The 21,326-nt window shown below is 34.4% G+C and overlaps 1 protein-coding gene across 1 annotated transcript in view; it reads left to right on the plus strand.

The window, feature by feature from the left end:
- Positions 1-21,005, plus strand: part of LOC131852165 (latrophilin Cirl) — a 352,107-nt gene extending 331,102 nt beyond the window's left edge. Inside the window, exons 7-24 of the mRNA XM_059202808.1 lie at positions 71-196; positions 836-977; positions 2,039-2,193; positions 2,635-2,736; positions 3,304-3,434; positions 4,489-4,648; positions 5,068-5,235; positions 5,862-5,984; positions 6,724-6,911; positions 7,507-7,634; positions 8,150-8,390; positions 9,657-9,822; positions 10,255-10,469; positions 11,076-11,173; positions 11,681-11,849; positions 12,325-12,498; positions 15,001-15,294; positions 18,489-21,005. Coding sequence (XP_059058791.1) covers positions 71-196; positions 836-977; positions 2,039-2,193; positions 2,635-2,736; positions 3,304-3,434; positions 4,489-4,648; positions 5,068-5,235; positions 5,862-5,984; positions 6,724-6,911; positions 7,507-7,634; positions 8,150-8,390; positions 9,657-9,822; positions 10,255-10,469; positions 11,076-11,173; positions 11,681-11,849; positions 12,325-12,498; positions 15,001-15,294; positions 18,489-19,322 — 3,614 coding nt within the window. The 3' untranslated portion in view covers positions 19,323-21,005. The remainder of the gene's footprint in view (positions 1-70; positions 197-835; positions 978-2,038; positions 2,194-2,634; positions 2,737-3,303; positions 3,435-4,488; positions 4,649-5,067; positions 5,236-5,861; positions 5,985-6,723; positions 6,912-7,506; positions 7,635-8,149; positions 8,391-9,656; positions 9,823-10,254; positions 10,470-11,075; positions 11,174-11,680; positions 11,850-12,324; positions 12,499-15,000; positions 15,295-18,488) is intronic.
- Positions 21,006-21,326: the final 321 nt, after the last annotated feature.

Genomic DNA, 21,326 nt, shown 5'->3' on the forward strand with positions numbered 1-21,326 from the left:
TGAATCCGAGACTTTCGGGAGTAAGATGTGCTCAACCGCTAGAAATGTATATGTATGATTATATTCACAGCGGTTACAGAAGAAACGATCCACTGGCCAGTGAAGGACGATTCTGACTCTACAGTACCTGTGCATGTACCTCAGAAAGAAACCAAACCAAACCCGGATGTAGAGGATGTATTCGATAATGTGTATTGTAAGTATAATTCAATAATATCCTTCGTTACACTTATTAATGTAGTACATTAGCTGACCCCATCACGCATTGCTGGTTTTGTACTTTTAATATAGTGGTCAATAAAAACAGCTCTATCTTTTAAGTTAGAATAAGTTATACACACTGTAATTATAACAGGTCAGTGGACAGTGATGGAATCAAGTAGATAAAAAAATATATAATATATTTATTTAATTTTTTATATAATATAGTACACTAGCTGTGCCCGCGGTTTCATCCGCATAAAATTTATAACCTTATAGTTATTCTGATGTATAAGCTATATTACTGTAAAGTTTCATCAAAATTCATTCAGTAGTTTTTGCGTGAAGGATTAACAAACAACCATCCATACTCACAAATTTTCGCGTTCAAAATATTAATAAGTTTAAATTCAGTTGCGAACCAGATTTATGAATGTTTATTCATAAATCTGGTTAACACATATAGAAAGAACAGTTTTAAAAATATAAATTCAAAAATAATAAAATTGTCAAACGAGTACTGTTCTTCCTGAACTAATTTCGATCCAGTGACATTCAATTGCAGTGTTTTCCATCTTTTTATACTCTTTATATTGCGAAAATGTATAAATGTATGCCTTTGTTTTTTTTTTAGCGACAATTTCAACATCAAACATCGGCAGACGCGCATACTGCCCTCAAGTTAACGCTCGGGGACTTCATTGGAACTGGACGTTGGTGAACACTTACAGTGTCCAGCCCTGTCCGGGGGGTGCTAGCGGACTGGCCAAGTGGAAGTGAGTATTGTAATGGAATATTCTACAGGACTCTATTCTTCGCATTTAGCGTCCCATCTGGGCCGTTGTGCGTGTAGAGCCGAGACTACTAAGGTATAGCCAGCCAAGCATCTCTCAGAAGCGCAGAAGTCTCCTAGTGTTTTCACAGGCTTCACAGGTCACTCCGACCTCACGGTTCCGAAGATTTGTGTACGTTGTGTGGCCACTGCTGCGTACTCCAGGATTAAGGTAAGCAGCCGTCCCTTCGGCTTCAAAACAGCCTCGACAAAGGGGACTGTCTGTAGCACCTATTGTGTACAAATGTTTGTTTAAGGAACAGTTTAAGTGTTTAAGTTTGTTTAAGGTCTTGTGTGATTGTTTTTATTAGTGATTATTATTCTATAGGTTCAGGTAAGGCCACCAAGGTCGTCATACGGTTCAAATTAAATTATTACATAACTCCGTATAACGAACAATCTAATCAATGCATAATATTTTTTAAGGTGTAAATTATAATCGCAATGATTACATTAATATTATCAGGGTTGATGTCATTAGGACAAGGTTTATTAATAGTAGAACAATGCCCTATTACAATAATATTATATAATAGGGCGTTACACTATAATTATCACTTTTTAATTAATGTATTGATATTATTATTTTTTCCTTTACCTAAGGTCTAATACCTACTACTATTAATTAATGTTGCCTCATTTAGAGGATGGACATAGACTTAAAACAGTCGGAAGTTACTGACCATTGGGGAAGGTCGTAGCGCTTCTAATAGAGATGGTCAGGTTGCCGCACTAAATGTTTGTGGACTCACACATACTAATATGAAATTATTTACTATGTGAAATTAAAGAAACAAAATCATTTACATCTAATAATATAAATCTATTATTACATGTAAATTAAGGGGATGTTACCACCGTTAGATAGTTCCGTCCTGATTAGAAAAGCGATACGGATACCGTTCGGTTCGAGTTTGATAATATGAACGTATTTTTACTCTCTTATTATGTAAGCCGTTGTTGTCTAAAAACCTTTAAATTAATACCATTATTTTTATTTGCCAGGTGTGTACTGAATCAGTACCAGCCTAGTGAGGAGGAGCGCCCCCTGCGGCGGGGTACCGGTCTACCATCAGGGGAGAACTATCACGATCTGGGATTGGACAGCGACAGACAGATGCAGCTGATATCTAGGCTAGGCTCCGAAGCACTTCTAAAAGGTACGTTTTAATATTCCAAAATTTCCAAAATTGACATTTTTGTTAAATATACATATACTTAGGAGTAGTACACCATTTTATTGTTTATTATGCAAGCATTTAGGTTTCTAGGGTACATGGGGTAGTATATTAGAGGGTAAATCACAGGGTACGGGTAGGGGTAGCAGGGTAGTTCTCAGGAATGGCAATAGATGAATACGGGTGATTATAATAGGAGTACCATGATTGTTTATGGTTGACTAATTTTGTTCAAATTATATGAAAAAACATTTTTTATACTACGGTGGCAAACAAGCATACTGTTCATCTAGTGGTAAAAGATTACCGTATTCTATGGACGTTTGAAAGATCAGGGGAGTCACTTTAATAATAATTATCCACCTCAACTGCAAACATGGTCGTTAATGTATTCATTATAAATTTTAAATCGTGTGAATGCAGGCCGTGATGGTGATACGCCTGACCACGTGATCGACTACCGGGGCGGTAACGCGGATAGCCTGCCATCAAACCTACATACTCCCAATAACGCAGACCTATATTGTGAGCACTAATCTTTGACTATGTGTTTTTAGCATACTAAATACATATCTACATACTAAAATAATTAATATTAAAAACATACTCTGGCAAAACAATAGCTTTATTCGTTCTAAATATTTGAGATAGACTGAAAAGATAGATAGATAAAACGAATACTGAAGAATAACTTCATTTTAATGTTATTGCGTGGACTCGCTCCTAATTCACGCAGAAAAGTATCTGTAACAAATAATGCGCCATCAATATCTTAATTCATACAGGAAAGGTCCTTCAAACAGCTAATCTTATATATAAAATTCTCATGTCACAATGTCTTCACAATGTTCTCATGTCAAAAAACCATACTCCACCGAAACGGTTTGACCGATTTTATGAAATTTAATGGCATATTCAGTAGGTCTGAGAATCGGCTATTATCTATTTTTCTTACCCATAAGTGATAAGGGTTTTTGGACATCTTATTTTTTTATAATGTGGCATTAAAAAATGCATTTATAGTAGTATTTAAATATATATGACAAAACTACGTTTGCCGGGACAGCTAGTTTATCATAAATGTTTTTACAGTGGACACGATACCTGAATGGCTTGGCGCTACCCCCGACCTGAGCGAGTGTCGGTCTGTATGGCTGAATAGTTTGGAAGCGAGGGTCAAGGAGGGAGACTCTCTCCTCAGCATCAGCAATGATTTAGCACAGGTGAGACTAACAAACTTTATAATAATTTCAAATTAAAAAATCATTTATTCTTGTAGGACATATTAGCCGCTAATGAACGTCACATTAAAATATTATTATAATTTATAAAGAGCGTCGAGCGTAATATATAGAGAGCGTCGTGGCTGAGACGTTTACAACTAACATACAAGAGGTTGTGAGTTCAAATCTGCCAAAAATTTTATGTCTCAATTTATATTTGTAACTAAGTTTCCTATGAAGCAAACATCGATATCAAACTGTAAGATACAGTGGTAGGCCCGCCCCGACAGAGCCCGAGGCTGCTATCCAAAGTAACAACTTTCGATTCAAATATACCCAATGAACTGTGGGAATGTCAAGTGTAGCGTTCACCATGACATTGACAGTTACTAATACTTCGGACACCTGTGGAATTTCTTAGGATATGTATAAATCAGTGCTATTCTGTAACCATCACTTACGAATTTGAAAGCGGAATCCGCTATGAGATTGTACATTGGATTTCTGTAAAGCTTGATAGCGACTACAGTGCCACACACTCGAGAGTAGGATGGAGGTAAATCAGGCACTAGTGATTTTTTTAGAAATGTAAGCAAATTCGATAGCTCTTTTGGAACTTTATATTTGATAATTGATACGAGTCCCTCAAGTGAAGCGATGAGTGAAATGAGCTTATAATACGCTTACAGAATTCAAATACAGGTAATTTACACCATCGTGGTCTAATCACCTCGAATCAATTACAATGGTTTCACAAGAGAAACCGTGTTGAAGTCAGTCTGATATGCTACCTAGATAGTAAGTAGCAAAAAAAATTACATAACAATACATACCAATTGAGTTTCTTGTCAGCTCTTCTCAACTAAAGTAGCTAGCGAAATGATCCGAACTGGATGGTGACTCTATAAAAAATATGACATGCACAAGAGGCCAAAAGGTCCTAAGTTCATGAATAATTTTGAGTTAGAATTTGTGTTTCAAAGGGGCCTAAATCTAGGCCCTCATTAGTAACGAACAGTTCCCCCTCTACAGTCTCTAATTAATCTATTCACAGGTGACATCATCAAAAACATTGTATGGAGGTGACATGATGATCACAACGAGCATCATGAAGAAACTGGCTCAAGGCATGGCGCGGAACGTAAAGACTTTCCCTGATGCTAACCAGCGGGAAGCACTTGTTGCAGACATGTTGTTAGGCGTTATAAAGACAGGTGGGTGTTATAACTATAGAATATTACTTAATATGTGTGTAGTTAAAAAAACAGAGTTGCAGTATGTCTTGCTGAGTAACAGTACTGCTTGATCTGGAATTGAATGGCGATTTATGACTTGTTCAATGTACAATATTTTTATTATCATGAAATGTCTAATGTTATATATGTAAATAGTTCTCACCACAACATAAACAGTTGATATATAGATAGATATATACTATACTTTACAAATGACTATGCCAATGGCTACCCTATTTGGGATAACAGTCGTAATAGTATGACGTCATGTATGTTTACGTATATAACTTATTTATTCATAATTTTCTTTGGACTTTGACTGTTATTAAATGATATCAAATGCCACTTAGTACATATAAAGAAAATGTTAGTATACTTTATTTAATTATATATTTCAGGTTCGAATCTTCTAGAAGAAAATCAACGCGCGTCATGGGCGGACTTAAGCCCAGAAGCACAGAACCGGGCAGCCAGCGCGCTTCTCACTCAACTTGAAGAGAATGCCTTTTTGTTAGCTGAGGCAATCACGGAAGAGAGGAACATATTGCAGACCGTTAAAAATATATGTATGTAGCTGATCTACACAACTTCGTCTTCAACAGTCACTTACTTGTTTCATTATATTTCGCCCAATTTACATAATATTTTTTACAATTATAGCCTATGTGATATTCTGCCATACAAGCTATAATACTGTAAAGTTTCAGAAAAATCCAGTCACACTCGCATATTTTCCCTTTATAATATTAGTAAGGTAGACAATTATAGCCAATAAATCGTTAATTAAATTTTCAAATAATTTGTTAATTAAAAAATGATATATGTGTAATGCTTGTATTTTTACTAAATTTAAATCTAGTAAAAATACAAGCATTACACATATAGGCAATCAAGCTTCGTTTTTGTTCGTCCACAATTGTACACAAATTGTTCCTTTTTAAAGAATGTAGCTGTAAAGAAACTGAAACTTTTTAAATCTTTGAAGAAAGAAGAAATGGACCTTAAGTAATAGAATTAATGAATACAAATTTCATGTGTAAGGTAATCGTTTACCTTCAGATGGTCCATATGCTTGTTGGCCAACATTGTAGTATAAAAAAAACAAATCTTGAAATTCGAATGAATCTTACTAGTACCGTTACAAAAACCTAATTAACTTTATTCAACATTACATTTTTTTCCTCGCCATCAGGTCTCTCAGTACGAGTGTTAGAAGTGAAAAACGTTGAAGACGAAACATTTCCATCGCTCACTGCACAGGAACAGTGGAAGGGTTCAGAGGACTCAATCACCATACCCAAAGCTGCATTGCATGGTCAGTATATCTTTAAAATCCGAAGGTATTTTCTGTATATAAAACGTTGTGCCTAATTATATATGTAACTGACTTTATGGAAACATTGATGACAAACCAAATTAATCTGAAAGCCTACCACGACTCGCCCCTATCACGTTGGATAATATATATGTACACTATTGTACACATTGAAATGTGTGCCTTTACAGGCATGTTTTTCGTTATCTGCCTTGACATAGGTATGTACTTACCTACGTACGTGCTTGACGTTGCAGGTAACATCCTCTTATTAATTGCTGTACTTTCTTTTATCTTTGTCATTTTTAACCACTGAGACAAAAGGAGGTGTGTTATATGTTTGATGTGTTTGTGTGTCTGTTTGTGGCAACGTAACTCCTAAACAAATAGACAGCTTAGTGATCAAGATGGACTACAATTTATTAGTTATTTTTTTTAATTCGGAGATTAGTTACATTTTAAAGTTTAAAATGTTATAATTAATTAAATACTTAGGGGTGTTATGTTTGACGTGGTTGTGTGTCTGTTTGTGGTATTATAACTCTGAAACAAATAGACATATGATACGTTCTTTTCATTTGACAACTGATGTGATCAAGATGGTATGGTCCATGGCTACAATTTAACAATTTCTTTTTAATTCGGGGAATGCTTACATTTTTAAGTTTATATATTTTTTATTAATTATATACTTGTACTTTTTTTGTTTTTAAATGTAATTATTTATATTTTTTTACAGAAAACCGCCAAGACGGATTGGTGCGTATCGTTTTCTTCGCGTTCAACCGTCTCGAGCAGATACTGCCGCCGACCTTCGGCAAGACTCCTCAGTATGCAGCCTTCGCAGCCGACCCAGCTGCCTCTTCATCCACCAGCATCAATTCTGAACGGGAGAAGAGGAACGTCACCAGAGTCCTCAATTCTAAGGTGAGTAGACAATACACTATGAGCGTACCTACTCTCCTTCTCTACTCTTGTCCACTTCGCCTCTAAACGAGACAACATTAGGCAATGAATACAATTTGGATATAGAATGCAAGCTTAGTTGATTGTTCAGCTACTACAACGTTATTTGATGATTTGTGGTCTAGCACATGCTCATGGCAGGGGAATTACACAAAATAATATGAATCCATTAAGTAATGTAATAGACTTTCGCAAAGTAACACCTAATTCTATAAAATATATAACAATCATTCCTATTATATTAAGTTAGAGTCCATTGAATATTCTACAATAGTTCATTCTGCGGACTGCCTAGGTATTATAATGCTGACCGTAGCTGATCTATACAGCGTTACTGTCTAATCACCACCGAATGACCAGTGTTTTAATTAGGTGTTCATATAAAATATATTCCAATTCATTTTATAAATGAAGTTATGATAACAAACGTAAAACAAAATACAACCTTATTGAGAACTGCTTAAAGTCGATAGATTTGATCAATGACTCTTTAAAAAACGGGTAAAAAAAGACGTGAGCAACATATTGCAATCTAACATAATGTTTTCATACACAGGTGATATCAGCAAGTTTGGGCAATGGCAGACATATACAATTGACGCAAATGGTCAGGCTCACTATGAAGCATCTACGTACTGAGAACGTTACGAATCCGGCTTGCGTGTTTTGGGACTACACGTTACAGTAAGTATAATTACATTAAGTTTTCTTATTGAAGGTTTTGGGCTATTGTCAGGTACTAAGACCTGTAACACTGCAATCTGTATAAATCTATTGTGGTAGCTCTTTTTCAAAGTTCGCTTCCTGGTTTCCTAGACCAATCAGGGCCAAGAATTGAAGGATATTCTCAGGAGCGATGGTTTTTATCTCCTCGGATGCATAACATGAGTGGGCTACAACCACATAGGATGTGTAGTGGCACCGCTCGCCATCGACTGGAAATTCATCCCCACACGCTACAACCTGAGTGGTCTAGAACAGTGCGGTTTCAGAGGAACTTCCTCCCACATATACCTGAAGTTTTTCTCGAATGATTAAAGCAAGGGGTTTTTCTAGACGGGTATACTAAGGTTTCAAACGCGGCGACGCGTACGTTTCAATCGTCTATAGGCGAAGGTAACCGTATGCCATCAGATGGGTATGCTTGTTTGCCACTGTCATATTATAAAAAAATATTAATGAATCGTTTTCACTTACAGTGGCTGGTCTCCAGAAGGCTGCCAAGTGGAATGGTCCAACTCTTCGCACACTGGGTGCGCCTGCTCCCATCTCACGAACTTCGCAATCCTCATGGACGTCCAGGGAATACCACTCTCCGATAATCACGTGCTGGCCCTCCGGCTGATCACCCTCATCGGCTGCGCTATCTCATCCGTAGCACTCTTTGCTGCAATCATCGTGTTCCAGTGCTTCAAGAATATGAAGGTTTCTGTCTCTGAGGTTATACTTATATATTTTCACAGGTCATATGTAACCAGGGGCTTGATTATGTAAAGCAGTTGCTAATAATTTATTTCAAACAAATTAAAGTTTATAGTTTTTCTTTCTGGACAACTTGATACTTCAAATCTAATTTCAAATCTCAAATTTCAAAATTTCTCAATTTTCAAACAAAATTTCTAATTAATTTAAGAAATTTTGTTGAGCAAGGTTGGCATTATCCTTAATGAATGGTTACAAACTTTTTTTTATTACAATACACACATATATATAGTTCAGCCTAGTGCGAAGACTAGGACATTGCCAAAATCAATATATACAATATCTAAACTGATATATATATAATTTTTAATCATAAAACTATAGATTTTAATCTGTTATAATTGCCAATTGTTAGCAATTGTACTACATAATAAAGGAGCGGTTGTGGTAGCAAGCTTTCAACCCGCAAGGTAGTGTATTTGTTTGTTTTTGTTTGCTGAATATATATCAATCAGTAACGTAATTAGTGGATTATAATAACTGTACATATGCCCTTAAGTAGTTAGGAGACCAACACCTGTACAGGTGATTTATATATGGTAGTTTGTACATATTGTTTCCTATCAATTTGTGACGGACTTAAATACAATCTGTTCTATAGTTATTTATTGATATGTTAATGTAAATATGTTACACGTGCTTTTTGTTAGTACAATGTCCGCTAGTGTTATTAAGCTTCCTTTTATACTTGTTTCGTTTTGTTTTGCTTTATACCAAGTACTTAAGTACTTAAGTATATTTTTTATGATATCATGAAACAGTATTGATTTAATAATAATGCCTACTATATAGGCTCCAAAATAATTGTGTCTAATTAAGATTGTTGTAAACTAGTAACCCAGCTATGCTTATTTTGCTTAATATTAGTGCTACCGCAAGAAAATATCTTATTTTGCAAGCAATGGTAGCTTACTAGTTAGTAATATTATTTTAGATATGTATAACTCAACTAAAGTAGTTAAGTTACTTGTAATATATCAGTGAACACTAAATAAAATTTTAGTGCAAATTTTTCAGACAATTATTTTTTTTATAATTTTATTTTTTTATAAATTTTTATTATACTAATGACTAATAATTTATTCTAAATAAAGTTTTGTAAATTATTCATAAGTGTTATTTAGGTTCGGCCTCCCAACTTTTTTTAATTTTAAATTGGCCCGTTGATTAAAAAGGATGCTCACTCCTTCCTTAAATTAATTTGCAATTGTTTTATGTCCGCAGTCTGATCGCGTGTTAATCCATAAGAACCTGTGCTGGTGTTTACTGGTCGCTGAGGTGGTGTTCATGGCCGGTATAGACCAGACCCAGAATAGAATATTGTGTGGTCTGATCGCTGGACTGCTACACTACTTCTTCTTGGCTGCCTTCGCTTGGATGTTTCTAGAAGGTATAGAATATTAATTATTATAATTGTAAAAACTGGAGTGAAAAGAAAAATAACTTTTCTTCGATATTATTTTCCAATGACACGTGTAAGATTTATAAGTTATCAATAACACTATAATTATGTCTTTGCCGTATAGTTAGATGTCCAGCATTAATTAATTATTATAAAAATGCGCAAAAACAAGAACGATTCAAGAACGCACGAGCATGAGTTGATGGCGCGCTATCTTAACTTTAATAAAATAATAGAAATGTAAAGGTACATATGGCGGACTTAACACCTTAATGCATTTTCTCTTAGTCAACAATAGGCAAACACAGATTATTGGGCGGTGCATTTAAGTAATACATTAAATAACAATAATAAGAAGTAGTAGGTATAAAAATCGGTGCTTAATAAAAATGCACTCATATAAATGATGCTTCGTTCCAGGGTTCCATCTGTACGCGATGCTGGTGGAGGTGTTCGAGCCGGAGCGTCCTCGCGCGCGCTGGTACTTGGCGGGCGCGTACGTAGCCCCGGCACTGGTGGTGCTGGCCTCCGCCGCAACCTATCCCGCAGGATACGGAACCTCCCGCCACTGTTGGCTCTCCACCGACCGACTGTTCGTCATGAGCTTCGTCGGGCCCGTCGCCCTTGTGCTTGCTGTAAGTATAGTACTTTATATTCAAGTGGCAGATAGTCACAAAGGAATGATGACTATGATGCAGCAATATGCTGACCACACATGTATACAAACACACACACATACTTGCACTCGCATTTGAATACGCACGTGCGCATGTACACGAACACGCACACTTATATATAATTGATATTTTTTGTAATGTTTTTTGTGTGTCTTTTAATATTTCATTCATTTTTATTTTACGTCGAATGTAATTACATTAGAGTGCCGTGTTTCTAAACATCTACCGAATTAATACCATTTCATTTCCTAACAATCGTTCTTAGTGAAATTTGTGTATTTGAAAACAGTAGTTAATTGATGGAGTTATCTTAAGTTTAAAGTCGTAGTGTTGTTAATCATCATCATTATTGCCTTGCCTAGTTTAGGGGTCGGTTTCAACTTATCCCTATCGGTCGACATGGTTGAACTTAGATTAAGATAGCCTTTGCAGGTGAACACAGTAAATATTTCTTCACATTCCACAATCGCATTGCACCAGTTTCTAGCATCCAAAACTTAACAAAATAAAATTAAGATTAAATATAAATTATATTTACAGAACAAATTAAATTTCTCTTTTCAGGCAAATTGGATATGCCTCAGTATGGTCATTTATATGATGTGCCATCATTCGAATGTCTCGGTCAAAACGAAGGAGAACTCAAAATTATACAAAATAAGGTAATATTCTGAACTATTTATTATACTATAATGGTGGCAAACTAGCACATGGGACATCTTGTGGTAAACAGCTACAACAGCCTACAGATGCCTGAAATACCAGAGGTTATATGCGCCTTGCGAAAGATACTTAAATATACATTTTGAACTATTTCACACTATAGTGGCTTCGTTCTAATTGATTCACAAACGTCTGCAGTTCCGACGTTTCTATTTTACTATTAAAGTTAAAGATATTGAATGTTAGTGCCTACCTTATTCACTGTATGTACCATATACCACTTAAAACTCAACCGACAGGTCTTTTCCCATTGAAATTAAGGAGTGCATATTTAATAATAATAATTACCCCAGGACAATTAACACAATGCCGTCTAATACCAAGCTAAGCAGAGCTTACATTATGGGTACTAGACAACTGATAAACAGACTTAAATGCATATATACATAATATACCATAAATAGTACAAAATTACATTAAATATTTATTTCACTTTTCGTTCCCAGGGTATGGTTACACAGCTCTATGATCCTGGCCTTCTTACTAGGGCTGACGTGGACCTTCGGACTGCTATATCTAACGGAGCAAACAGTCGGAATAGCTTATACCTTCACGATATTGAACTCGTTGCAAGGTCTCTTCATATTCATCTTCCATTGTCTTCAGAACGAAATTGTAAGTAGTTGAAACAAATAAGTTTTACTGTATTATATATTATAGTTGATATAATTTGTGAAATAAATTATATAATAACAAATGTATAGAACGTGTATACACTATACATTAAAAAATGTATCTTCCATTAATATTATTAAGAATTTGAGCTATTATTCTATATATACACTCTCACTTACATATACAACCTTCAATATTGATATGCGGTATAAAATTATATTTACTATATCGTAGTGTTAGGTATATATTCTAGTATATTGCCAATAATGACCGCAGCGTACGCGATATAAAGACTTTGGCCACACGTTGGTTTGCATTAAGAAAAATTTTATATCGATTCCTAACGTTTTTGAAAATATTTTATCGCATATGTTGATCAGGGATAGTGCAGTAGTTTCGAAGCTTACTTTGTATTATTAAAGTATTGATAAACTTTGTCGACCTACATTCCTTAACGAGCATTGTAAATGATCAGTTCCAGAAGGAGATGGGTAGAGTGGCTCGCCGTCACCGGTGGCTGGCGTGGTGCGGAGCGCTGGGCCCCGCGCCGGCGTCGCACGTGGACACGCGGCAGGCCTCCGTCAAGAGCCGCCGCTACCACGCGCCCGCGCCCGACTCCGACGACGTCGCCGAGGCCCGCGACGTCACCGTACGTACCCACCATCCACTCTACCGCTCACACCATTTTTATAGTTAACTAGCTGTGTCCGCGGTTTCAGCCGCGTGAATTTTTCAGCCTATGTGATACTCTATTGTATGGGCTATATTATTGTAAAGTTTCATTAATATCTATTCAGCAATTTTTGCGTGAGAGAGTAACAAACATCTACACTTACAAACCATCAAGTTTATAATATTAGTAACATATATAATACGAATGATTTTATGGTAAATAAAGATATTTACCTCTCTCGATGCTTTTAATAGTTCGTACTACTGCAGCCTATTTGGTGAACCCAATTTTAAAATGGAAGAGATTTTAAAGTTGACATCTGCATGGAACAGCGATTAATAAATTTTAAAAAAGTTCAGAAGCATCGGTTAGTAATTGTACGGATACCGTGAGTACTGTGTATCACGATTTTTCGTCACACAATCTAATAATGATAGTTGAACAAACTGCTGGTACCTATAAACAATGACTTTGCTGTTATTCCAGTCAGCTCAACATTTATCTAATATAAAATTATTCGTATTAAAACCTATTTAACTGTATTAATAATATAGTTAAACGCCAATCGGACTGCAGTTGAATACGGTAGTCGTCTGACGAACCGAATATGTGTGACATCATTTAAGAATTAGAAAAATTTATTGTTGCCAATGAAATCACATAAAAATACATTTAAAGGGTATTTACTTAAATAAGACAAAAGAAAAGGTTCATCGAATGCCGACACTCCCACATTTAGCAGAATCATATTCACTATACTGTCTAATAAAATAAATGCCTAAAGGCGAACTGAGAAGCAAAATAGTAATTCAACCTTTTGTTCATACCAAATCGAGTCATCATATGACCATTAGTATGACTAGATTGGTTTTTGCTTACATACTATTATTATGTAACGTAAATGTAGGTACAACACTAGATCGGAGTTATATTTACATCATTAATAAGAACGTGTTAACCGTAATATCATTTGCTTGGTTTACATTTTAATATAATTGGTGGCGGTTATGATATGTCGCAATGTGTACATATTTTGAATTTTCAATTCTTTACTAGTATAGATATAGCTTAATACAGAAGTCAAAGCTTCTATAATTTTGAAATTATTATTTCCATCTCGTTTAACATTATTAAATACATGTATAATGCACGCTGCTTATACAACAATTGTATACGTCTTTATTTAAAGGACCTATTAAAAAAATATTTATATTAGTAAAGATTGTACATTAACACGATATAAATAAGTATAAAAGTGCATATCATTAACAGAGCACTGCAAGCACGTCCGTGTCAGCGTCGACAACAAACAACCTCGTCATCAACAATCTGAACGTTGTTGTAAACAACAACAATCACAACAACAACAACGTTATCAACAACGCCTCTGTCGCGTCCCTAGCCGCAGCAGCCGCGGCCCACAGTTACCACACGAATAGAAATCGTAGAAATTCCCAAGAGAACCAAAACTTCGGGCCTTCTACCAATTTTGGTCCCACTCTAAACGCGACAGCGTCTAATTTCACCCACAATATGTCAGATAGAGAACCTGCTGCCCCCATGTCTCATTTACGGAACCCCATGAACCCCGGAAGCGGAAGATACCCGCAAGGATACAGACAAAATGTCCAAAGAGGTGCGTACGCATTTTTACGAGATAGGATTGAAAACAAAATTTAAATTTAAAAGTAAATACCACCAAACACCACTTTGGCTTGATTTGTAACTAATTAAAGACAGCTCAATTCGTTTCTTTTTTGTGTGTGTCATAACATTTTTTTTATTGTGTTTTTGTCTGTGTGACTAACAATATATGAAATGTCCTATTTGGACATCTAAAACACAGCGTGAATTTAAACGCAAAGGTGTGTTTTTTAACGATGTTTTTGTACGGTAAGTCATATTTTGTTTTTTTATTATTTCGTACTAAACACTAACGCTTCCAAAAATCTTACTAACTATATGCTGCAAAACTTTTCTATTAACCAAATATTTAGTGGTGTGGTGGTCATAGTATGTACTTAAATGGTAACCAGTATATCTAAATATATGACGTATAGTCTTGATACTGTAAAGTATAAAGTATATTTACTGTAAAGTATCAAAATCCTATCTCTAAATAATGCGTATGCAAGTTCTGATAGCTTTCAACCTCTATCTCTTTTCATTTTCCTATATACTTGTGTAGGAATATATCAAGTTTATTTCAGATTATTTGATTTCAGGTTGTTGATGTAATATTTTACTGTGTGCTTAATACTTATTTACATATATTTCTATACATTTAATATATATGTAGTTACATACATAACCTAATTATCTTTCAGTAAAGGATGTCGCTATTTTATTCATTAAGTAATCAAGGATTTTTAGCGTTTAAATATTAAGTACCGTGTATTGAATACTCGACATAGCTAGGTGATAATTGAACATAGAATATCGTCAAGTATGCATAATTAACGTTTAAAAAATAAACAGAGCTACAACATACAACCGGAGCCGTCAAGATGGAACATAAGGCCCACTGCCCCGATATACGTCCCGAACGACGAAACTAGAAGCACACGTGTGCCAACACCGCAAAATATACCGCACAGTTCGTCGCACACGCAAAGCATAGCGTCGATGCATAGCTACAGAACCAATATCGAAGTACCGAACGATTACCAGAATCTGAGATCGCGGTCGCCATCTTGTTTTTCTAACAAAATGGCCGCGTCGATTGGCGCGAACGACTGGGCGCTTATGACGAATGGCGGCAGTATTTGGAAGGTGAGGGGTGGGCTGTGAATAGCTTGTGTGAGCTCTTAGTGTTATGGTTTGTTTTTGTTCGCTTTGGTAAGATCTCTGCTACATGTTTTTTTGTTAAATGTACAGGATATAGGTAATTTTATTATGTTCATGAAAATGGTCGATCACGAGACACATATTTGTTTATATGACTAAGGCTGTTGATATACCTCCAGACGTTTAATTGTCAATATAGGTTGATGCCGTGTATCGTGTTTTTTGTTTAATGATACAAACATAAATTTTAAAATTTCCCGTCTCTACTGGGTCGCGATATTGTTTATTTATTTTGTTTCTACTGAAATTAAAAATTAAATAATGTAATTATTCGAGACAAATAGTTCAAAGATAAATTAGTCAGAGAATGTATCGTGACAACAAATAGATAAGCAGCTACACTTTTGTATTTATACTATTAGTATGGATATTCAAAAACTTAATAAAAGATGACAATGTTGATGTCATAACGATGCTCACATATTAAAAATTCAATCTCCTACAACAGTCTAGTGGCTTGTTAATACCAGAACTGTAACAAAGAAAATAACATTACATAAGTAAAAAATAAATAAGTAAATAAAGTAGACTCGACTAGAGTCTGTTGAGAATTCATGAAATCAGTGTATATAATACATTATATATTTGTATACAAGCATTATAAGTAACATTTAAAGCAACTTATATGTGTACTGTAAGTATATACACAGTGCAAAACAAAGCGCGTTGATATTGGGCTTATGACCTATTCACAATATAATGGAAAGTGGATGAAATATGAATTTATATAAAGTTTAATTTCGATATATATTGTTTATGTAAATATCAAATAAAAAGTGAAATATACAGTAAAATCTCAGCTAATTAGTATTAGCTTATGAAAAGGAAATTTATGACTTGGTAATGTACTAATTATCATATTAAAATCATTCATCTGAGTCTTTGCTTTTATCGGAATTAGAGTAAAAATACATCTCAAGGTCTTTTAAATGTAATATGCTAGATTTAGAATTACTGCGTCTTAAAAAGTTATCGGAAAGACAAACAATGCGAGTGTGGAGATACTCGTACATATATAAGCAACGAGAAAGGTTAGACTTGTGAATGAATGTCCAATGTTTGAGAGAGAAGTTACGAGTAATCGAAAATTGATTAAAATTTGTCTTAGTGTCAACTATAACTAATATATTATTATCATTATATATATAATATAAGTATGTGTGTATAAACGTTTGCTTATTGTCACATCTGTCTGATGCTATTGTATTTATATTATACAATATAATATATCATTTTATATTTTTATAATAACACGGTGATGGTGTAAATAAATTATATGTACGAGATAAATTATACGAGATCTTACAAAAGCGTAGACACCCTTCAATTATAACAGCATGTGACCTAACCATAGCATTTGCATGTAATCATCCAACTTCACACAAATACATCAGTACCACCCATCCCCTTCTACTTAAGTACACAACCTATAGTTTACTCTTAATTAGATCATCCACATAGACTGTTACAATGATCGCACTTTAGTTGGTAGGGTGAATGTAAAATGATTTCATCCTTAAGACATATCTATAAGATACAATAGAAATAGAAGTAAAACTAATCTTTATTTAAATAAAAAAACTTGATATGAGCACTTTTGAATAGTCATATTTTTTTACTCTACCTCTCATTAAGAATGCAGACTCATCACAAGAAGAATAAGCAAGAAACTTACGTATTGCTCTTGTAAAGAAATGTCATCATAACAATAATTACATTTTTAAGAATTTAATTTGAATAAAAACTAACAAATAACAAAGTTGACATTAATAAATACATAAATAACTAATTACGTAGTAAAATAAATCATAGTTATCAGAGCAGACAAGTCCTTACAAGCAGCACCGCAATAAAATTATTTTCTTAGAAACTGTAATATAAATTGAATTTTATAGAGAAAAGTATTGTTTTCTGGTTTGTGACGGAAATACTTAGAATAAACCTACCTGGTATCAATAATTGTTTCGTATACCATATTTTTATCTACGTTATCATAGAGTAATATGGGGCATTATTATAGAGATCTATACTAAAATGTCCATTCGATACTGAGCATATTACTAGTTTATTTTAATAATAAATCAACAATATAAACAGCTTCATACTAAACTACATTAACTAAAAAGACAGCTAAATTTCAGAAATCAACTTTAAGGTATTTCATTTAAAGTTTACTTTCTAAAATATGACATTTTTGAGTTAATATAGTTTAGTATTAGGCTTACTAAATATGGAAGAGAGGTACTGTTAAAATTAATAGTCGTAGCTACAAGGAAACACCTAGTCTCTACGTACGAGATGCAAGAGTCGCAGAAATTGTTGCACATAAGTATATTGACTCAGATCACTCAGGGCAACATACATTGTTGCAAAAAAAAAGAGACTCAACTAGTGACCGACAGATATATTAATATTACAGCCACAGTTGTGCGGTTGTCTCATAACTTTACCTGAAATTAAGTCATGATCAATGTAAACATTTTAGTACTTTGTCACAATAAAATATTGAGAATTCCCCACTTTATGTGATTATTAATAAAAAATATTATTGTGACAAGGTAATAAGTTCTCATGGATATACAACTGTACTATTAGACTGAACCGCGACGATGTAATGTAATTACATCAGTTTAAGATTTCGTTATATATTTTGTTTTTATTCGGAAATGTATATGTAATTACTAATTCAAATAGTAATATACTAACGGATCAGAAGGTTTGAAATTAATACACAATTTTTTTATAGAAATGCACGTCTTAGTGACCACTTGTTTTTCTTTTACTGTTACCGTAGATTGTAGATCAATATACTCATGTAGACTGAGAATAAATATAGTTAAATAACTAAAGAACTAACCAAGTAATTAACTTTAAGTAACTAAAATTTTTATCTATAATTTTTAAACTAATCATTACTAGAAATTTAAATCATTTATATATTGTTAGTCGTTACTTCCGTTTATTTCCTTATTATTACTTTTCTTATCATAGGAATGATATGAACGTACGATTATGTTATTTCCTTTATGTAAAGAAACAAATTGAGCTGACATTTATAGATTATATATTATAAATGCCATACATCTTTACATAAACTAATAAATTCCTTATTTCCACAGAACACTTCTTCTAAGAGTCATTCCAATACTGCGACGCTCCCTCATCACGACACCCTCTCCAGGCAGCTGGCACAGCAGAACCATATGCATGCCCCATACAGCGACTGCGATGTGCCCCTCGCCCCAGGCTCTCCTCGCCATGGCATTAAGGATGAGGACAGTCCTCTCCACCACCAAGGGTACCAAACAACTAGAAGCTACAACCATGACTTCAGGAATCCTCACGTGTTCATATCCCAACACTCCCCTGGAAGCCAAGATATGATCTATCGGAAGCACTACAAGGATGAACGACGTAAGCACCATCATCACCACGGAAGTCAGAATATCAACCATACGTACTCAGAAATTGGGTCGCAACAGGGCAGGATATACAGACGGGGCTCTGAGCAGGAGTTTCGTGTGATACAAGACGATCCTGTTTACGAGGAAATCGAAAGAAATGAGACGATGATGTCGGATGTGTCCGACGATAACTCGGGTCCTGACAACTGCAGGCAGAATCCTGCACTGCACGGGTCCTCAGGTTCCAAGTTCTTCGGCGATCATCGTCCTCTAATCTCGTATAGTCCTGGAGAGAGACACCATCACGATCAGGAACTGTACGGGAAGTATGGAAAATGGGATACTGCTGAGCGATACGACCCGAGACACTACGAAAGCGGGAGATTGATGCATCCTTATCATCAGCCCCAAGAAAGTAACATGCGAGCGTTAGCAGCGGTACTGAACGGTGAGAACAATGTAGTTTGCCATTTAGAGCCGCACAATCCATACGACGTGTACCAATCCCAAAGCGGTAACCCTAGGACTGTTTCGCAGCCGAGTTTTTAAGTGGCAACCCTGAAGTGAGATTTGAATTCGAATTCGAATTGAATCGACTCGAAATAATGTGATTAATACGATCGAGTTAATAGTGAACTCGACGTGTTTCGTTTGAGTGTTAGTGACTTTATAGACATGAATGGACAGTAATGTACAGATATAGCGAATGAATTTTTCTATGGACGTAGATATAGTAAGTCTTAGTGACACGATACATAAGTGATAGCGTTTACTGTAGGAACTTGCCATAACATGGACGTTGATATAACATATATTTATAGTATAGAATGTAAACGTAAATTAAAATCACTTTTTCCACTGTGATCCTATTTAAATATAAACGCTCAAGTATCAGTGTTGCGACCACATATTTTACTTTTTATGGAATTAGGGCGTTGCGCACGCTTAAATTAATGGCGCCCCAAAGACAGTCTAACTCCCATATTTTAGAGTACGAGAACATGTGAACGTTCGTGTGTAACCGCCCTTACACTGTCTAAACATTCTAAGAATTTGCGTAATATAGAAGCAAATCGAATATTAGTCAAATAACTGCAGTAGTAATAGATTTATTTTAAAATTGCCCAAGTTCTAAGGATTGTTAGACAGACTGACAGCAATTTTGTATATAAGATTAGAGTTTAGTACTAGACTCGTTAGTACTTCCGGTGTGCCCTTACTGTTTCTATCAGCGATTTCTTTAGATAAAAAAAATATATCATGGCATTTTTCCCTTAATGTAGGTACGATAATCTGTGATGTTTCTTTTGTACACTTAGATTAAGTTATGCTTACGCCATCTTGGATAATGTACAAAAACACTGCCATTGTAATTGTTATACAGAGTGATGGTTTATTACTTGTACAGTTTTCGAATATTTAAATCTCGAATATTTTTTTTAATTAATGATAGTGAATCTGACTAAATTTAAATATACACAGCTATCAATCATCTCATTTGTAGAAGGTAATTAATTCACCACGCATAATCAAGTACGCTGGATAACGACAAAATCGCGTACAATAGTCCGTTAAATCTAATAGTAGTAATAAAGATAATAAAAAAAAAGTTGTCCTTTTTTTAAAAAGTAAATTAATATAAAATTTTATCCTATTGTAAACCATCATGATGTATAATTAATACTTAGAGCTAAATTGGGAGATAAAATACCAATTTGCTAGGCCAATCATAAAATTCGACTATTTTTCCAACTCGTTACACGGTCTCGTGTAAAAGTTTGTCAGATATCGCTACATATGTAAGCATCCGGAGAAAGAAATTATTATTTATAATCAATAGCTACTAAAAATATCAATCTGGCATTTTTCTATTTACTAGTCTAATCAGAAAGCTATGAAGTTATGAAAATTGTATATTTTCTTCCCATTTTAGCCCTAATCTTATTATGCTATTATTTGCTAAGGCATAACAGCTATATTTATTTCCAGTGCTTCAGCTTTATTATATTATAATTTGTTTTAACAATTTTTCGGAAAAAATCCATCCAACCTATTATAGACTGACACCATTTGATGTTGTGCACTTTTCTGTACATTAGAAACTAGTGTTATTAAATACTAAAAGAAAGTATATATATTATTTGTATGAAAGTAAATTTAATTTTTATTAATGCCATGTTAAAGTCTCTTTTTCATTAAACAGTGAGTACAAATGGAATTGATTTTACAGAATTGTTAAAAAAAAAGAATGTGAAAATTCAACATTACTTCATGTATATTTTGAATCGATTAAGCAATATATTAGACTGGGGTGTTCTTTTATAAATTGTCGGCCATTTTATATTTAATGTAACGGAACAATTTTTAAATCTCGTTGCACCGCGGCCGAAGTTTATAAAATAACTTTTACATAATGCGAGGTACATTATGAAAAAGTGGGGAAATTTTATTTTTTCTAATTGGGTATACTAGTCCATCTATTTTTCCCACTGTCTTATATATAATATTAAGTGTAAATTTCGTCTCGTGTATTTCTGTTACTATATATATTTT

Source organism: Achroia grisella, unplaced genomic scaffold (assembly GCF_030625045.1).
Source record: "Achroia grisella isolate CSIRO2021 unplaced genomic scaffold, CSIRO_AGI_Agris_v1 utg1174, whole genome shotgun sequence".
NCBI classification, from domain to species: domain Eukaryota; kingdom Metazoa; phylum Arthropoda; class Insecta; order Lepidoptera; family Pyralidae; genus Achroia; species Achroia grisella.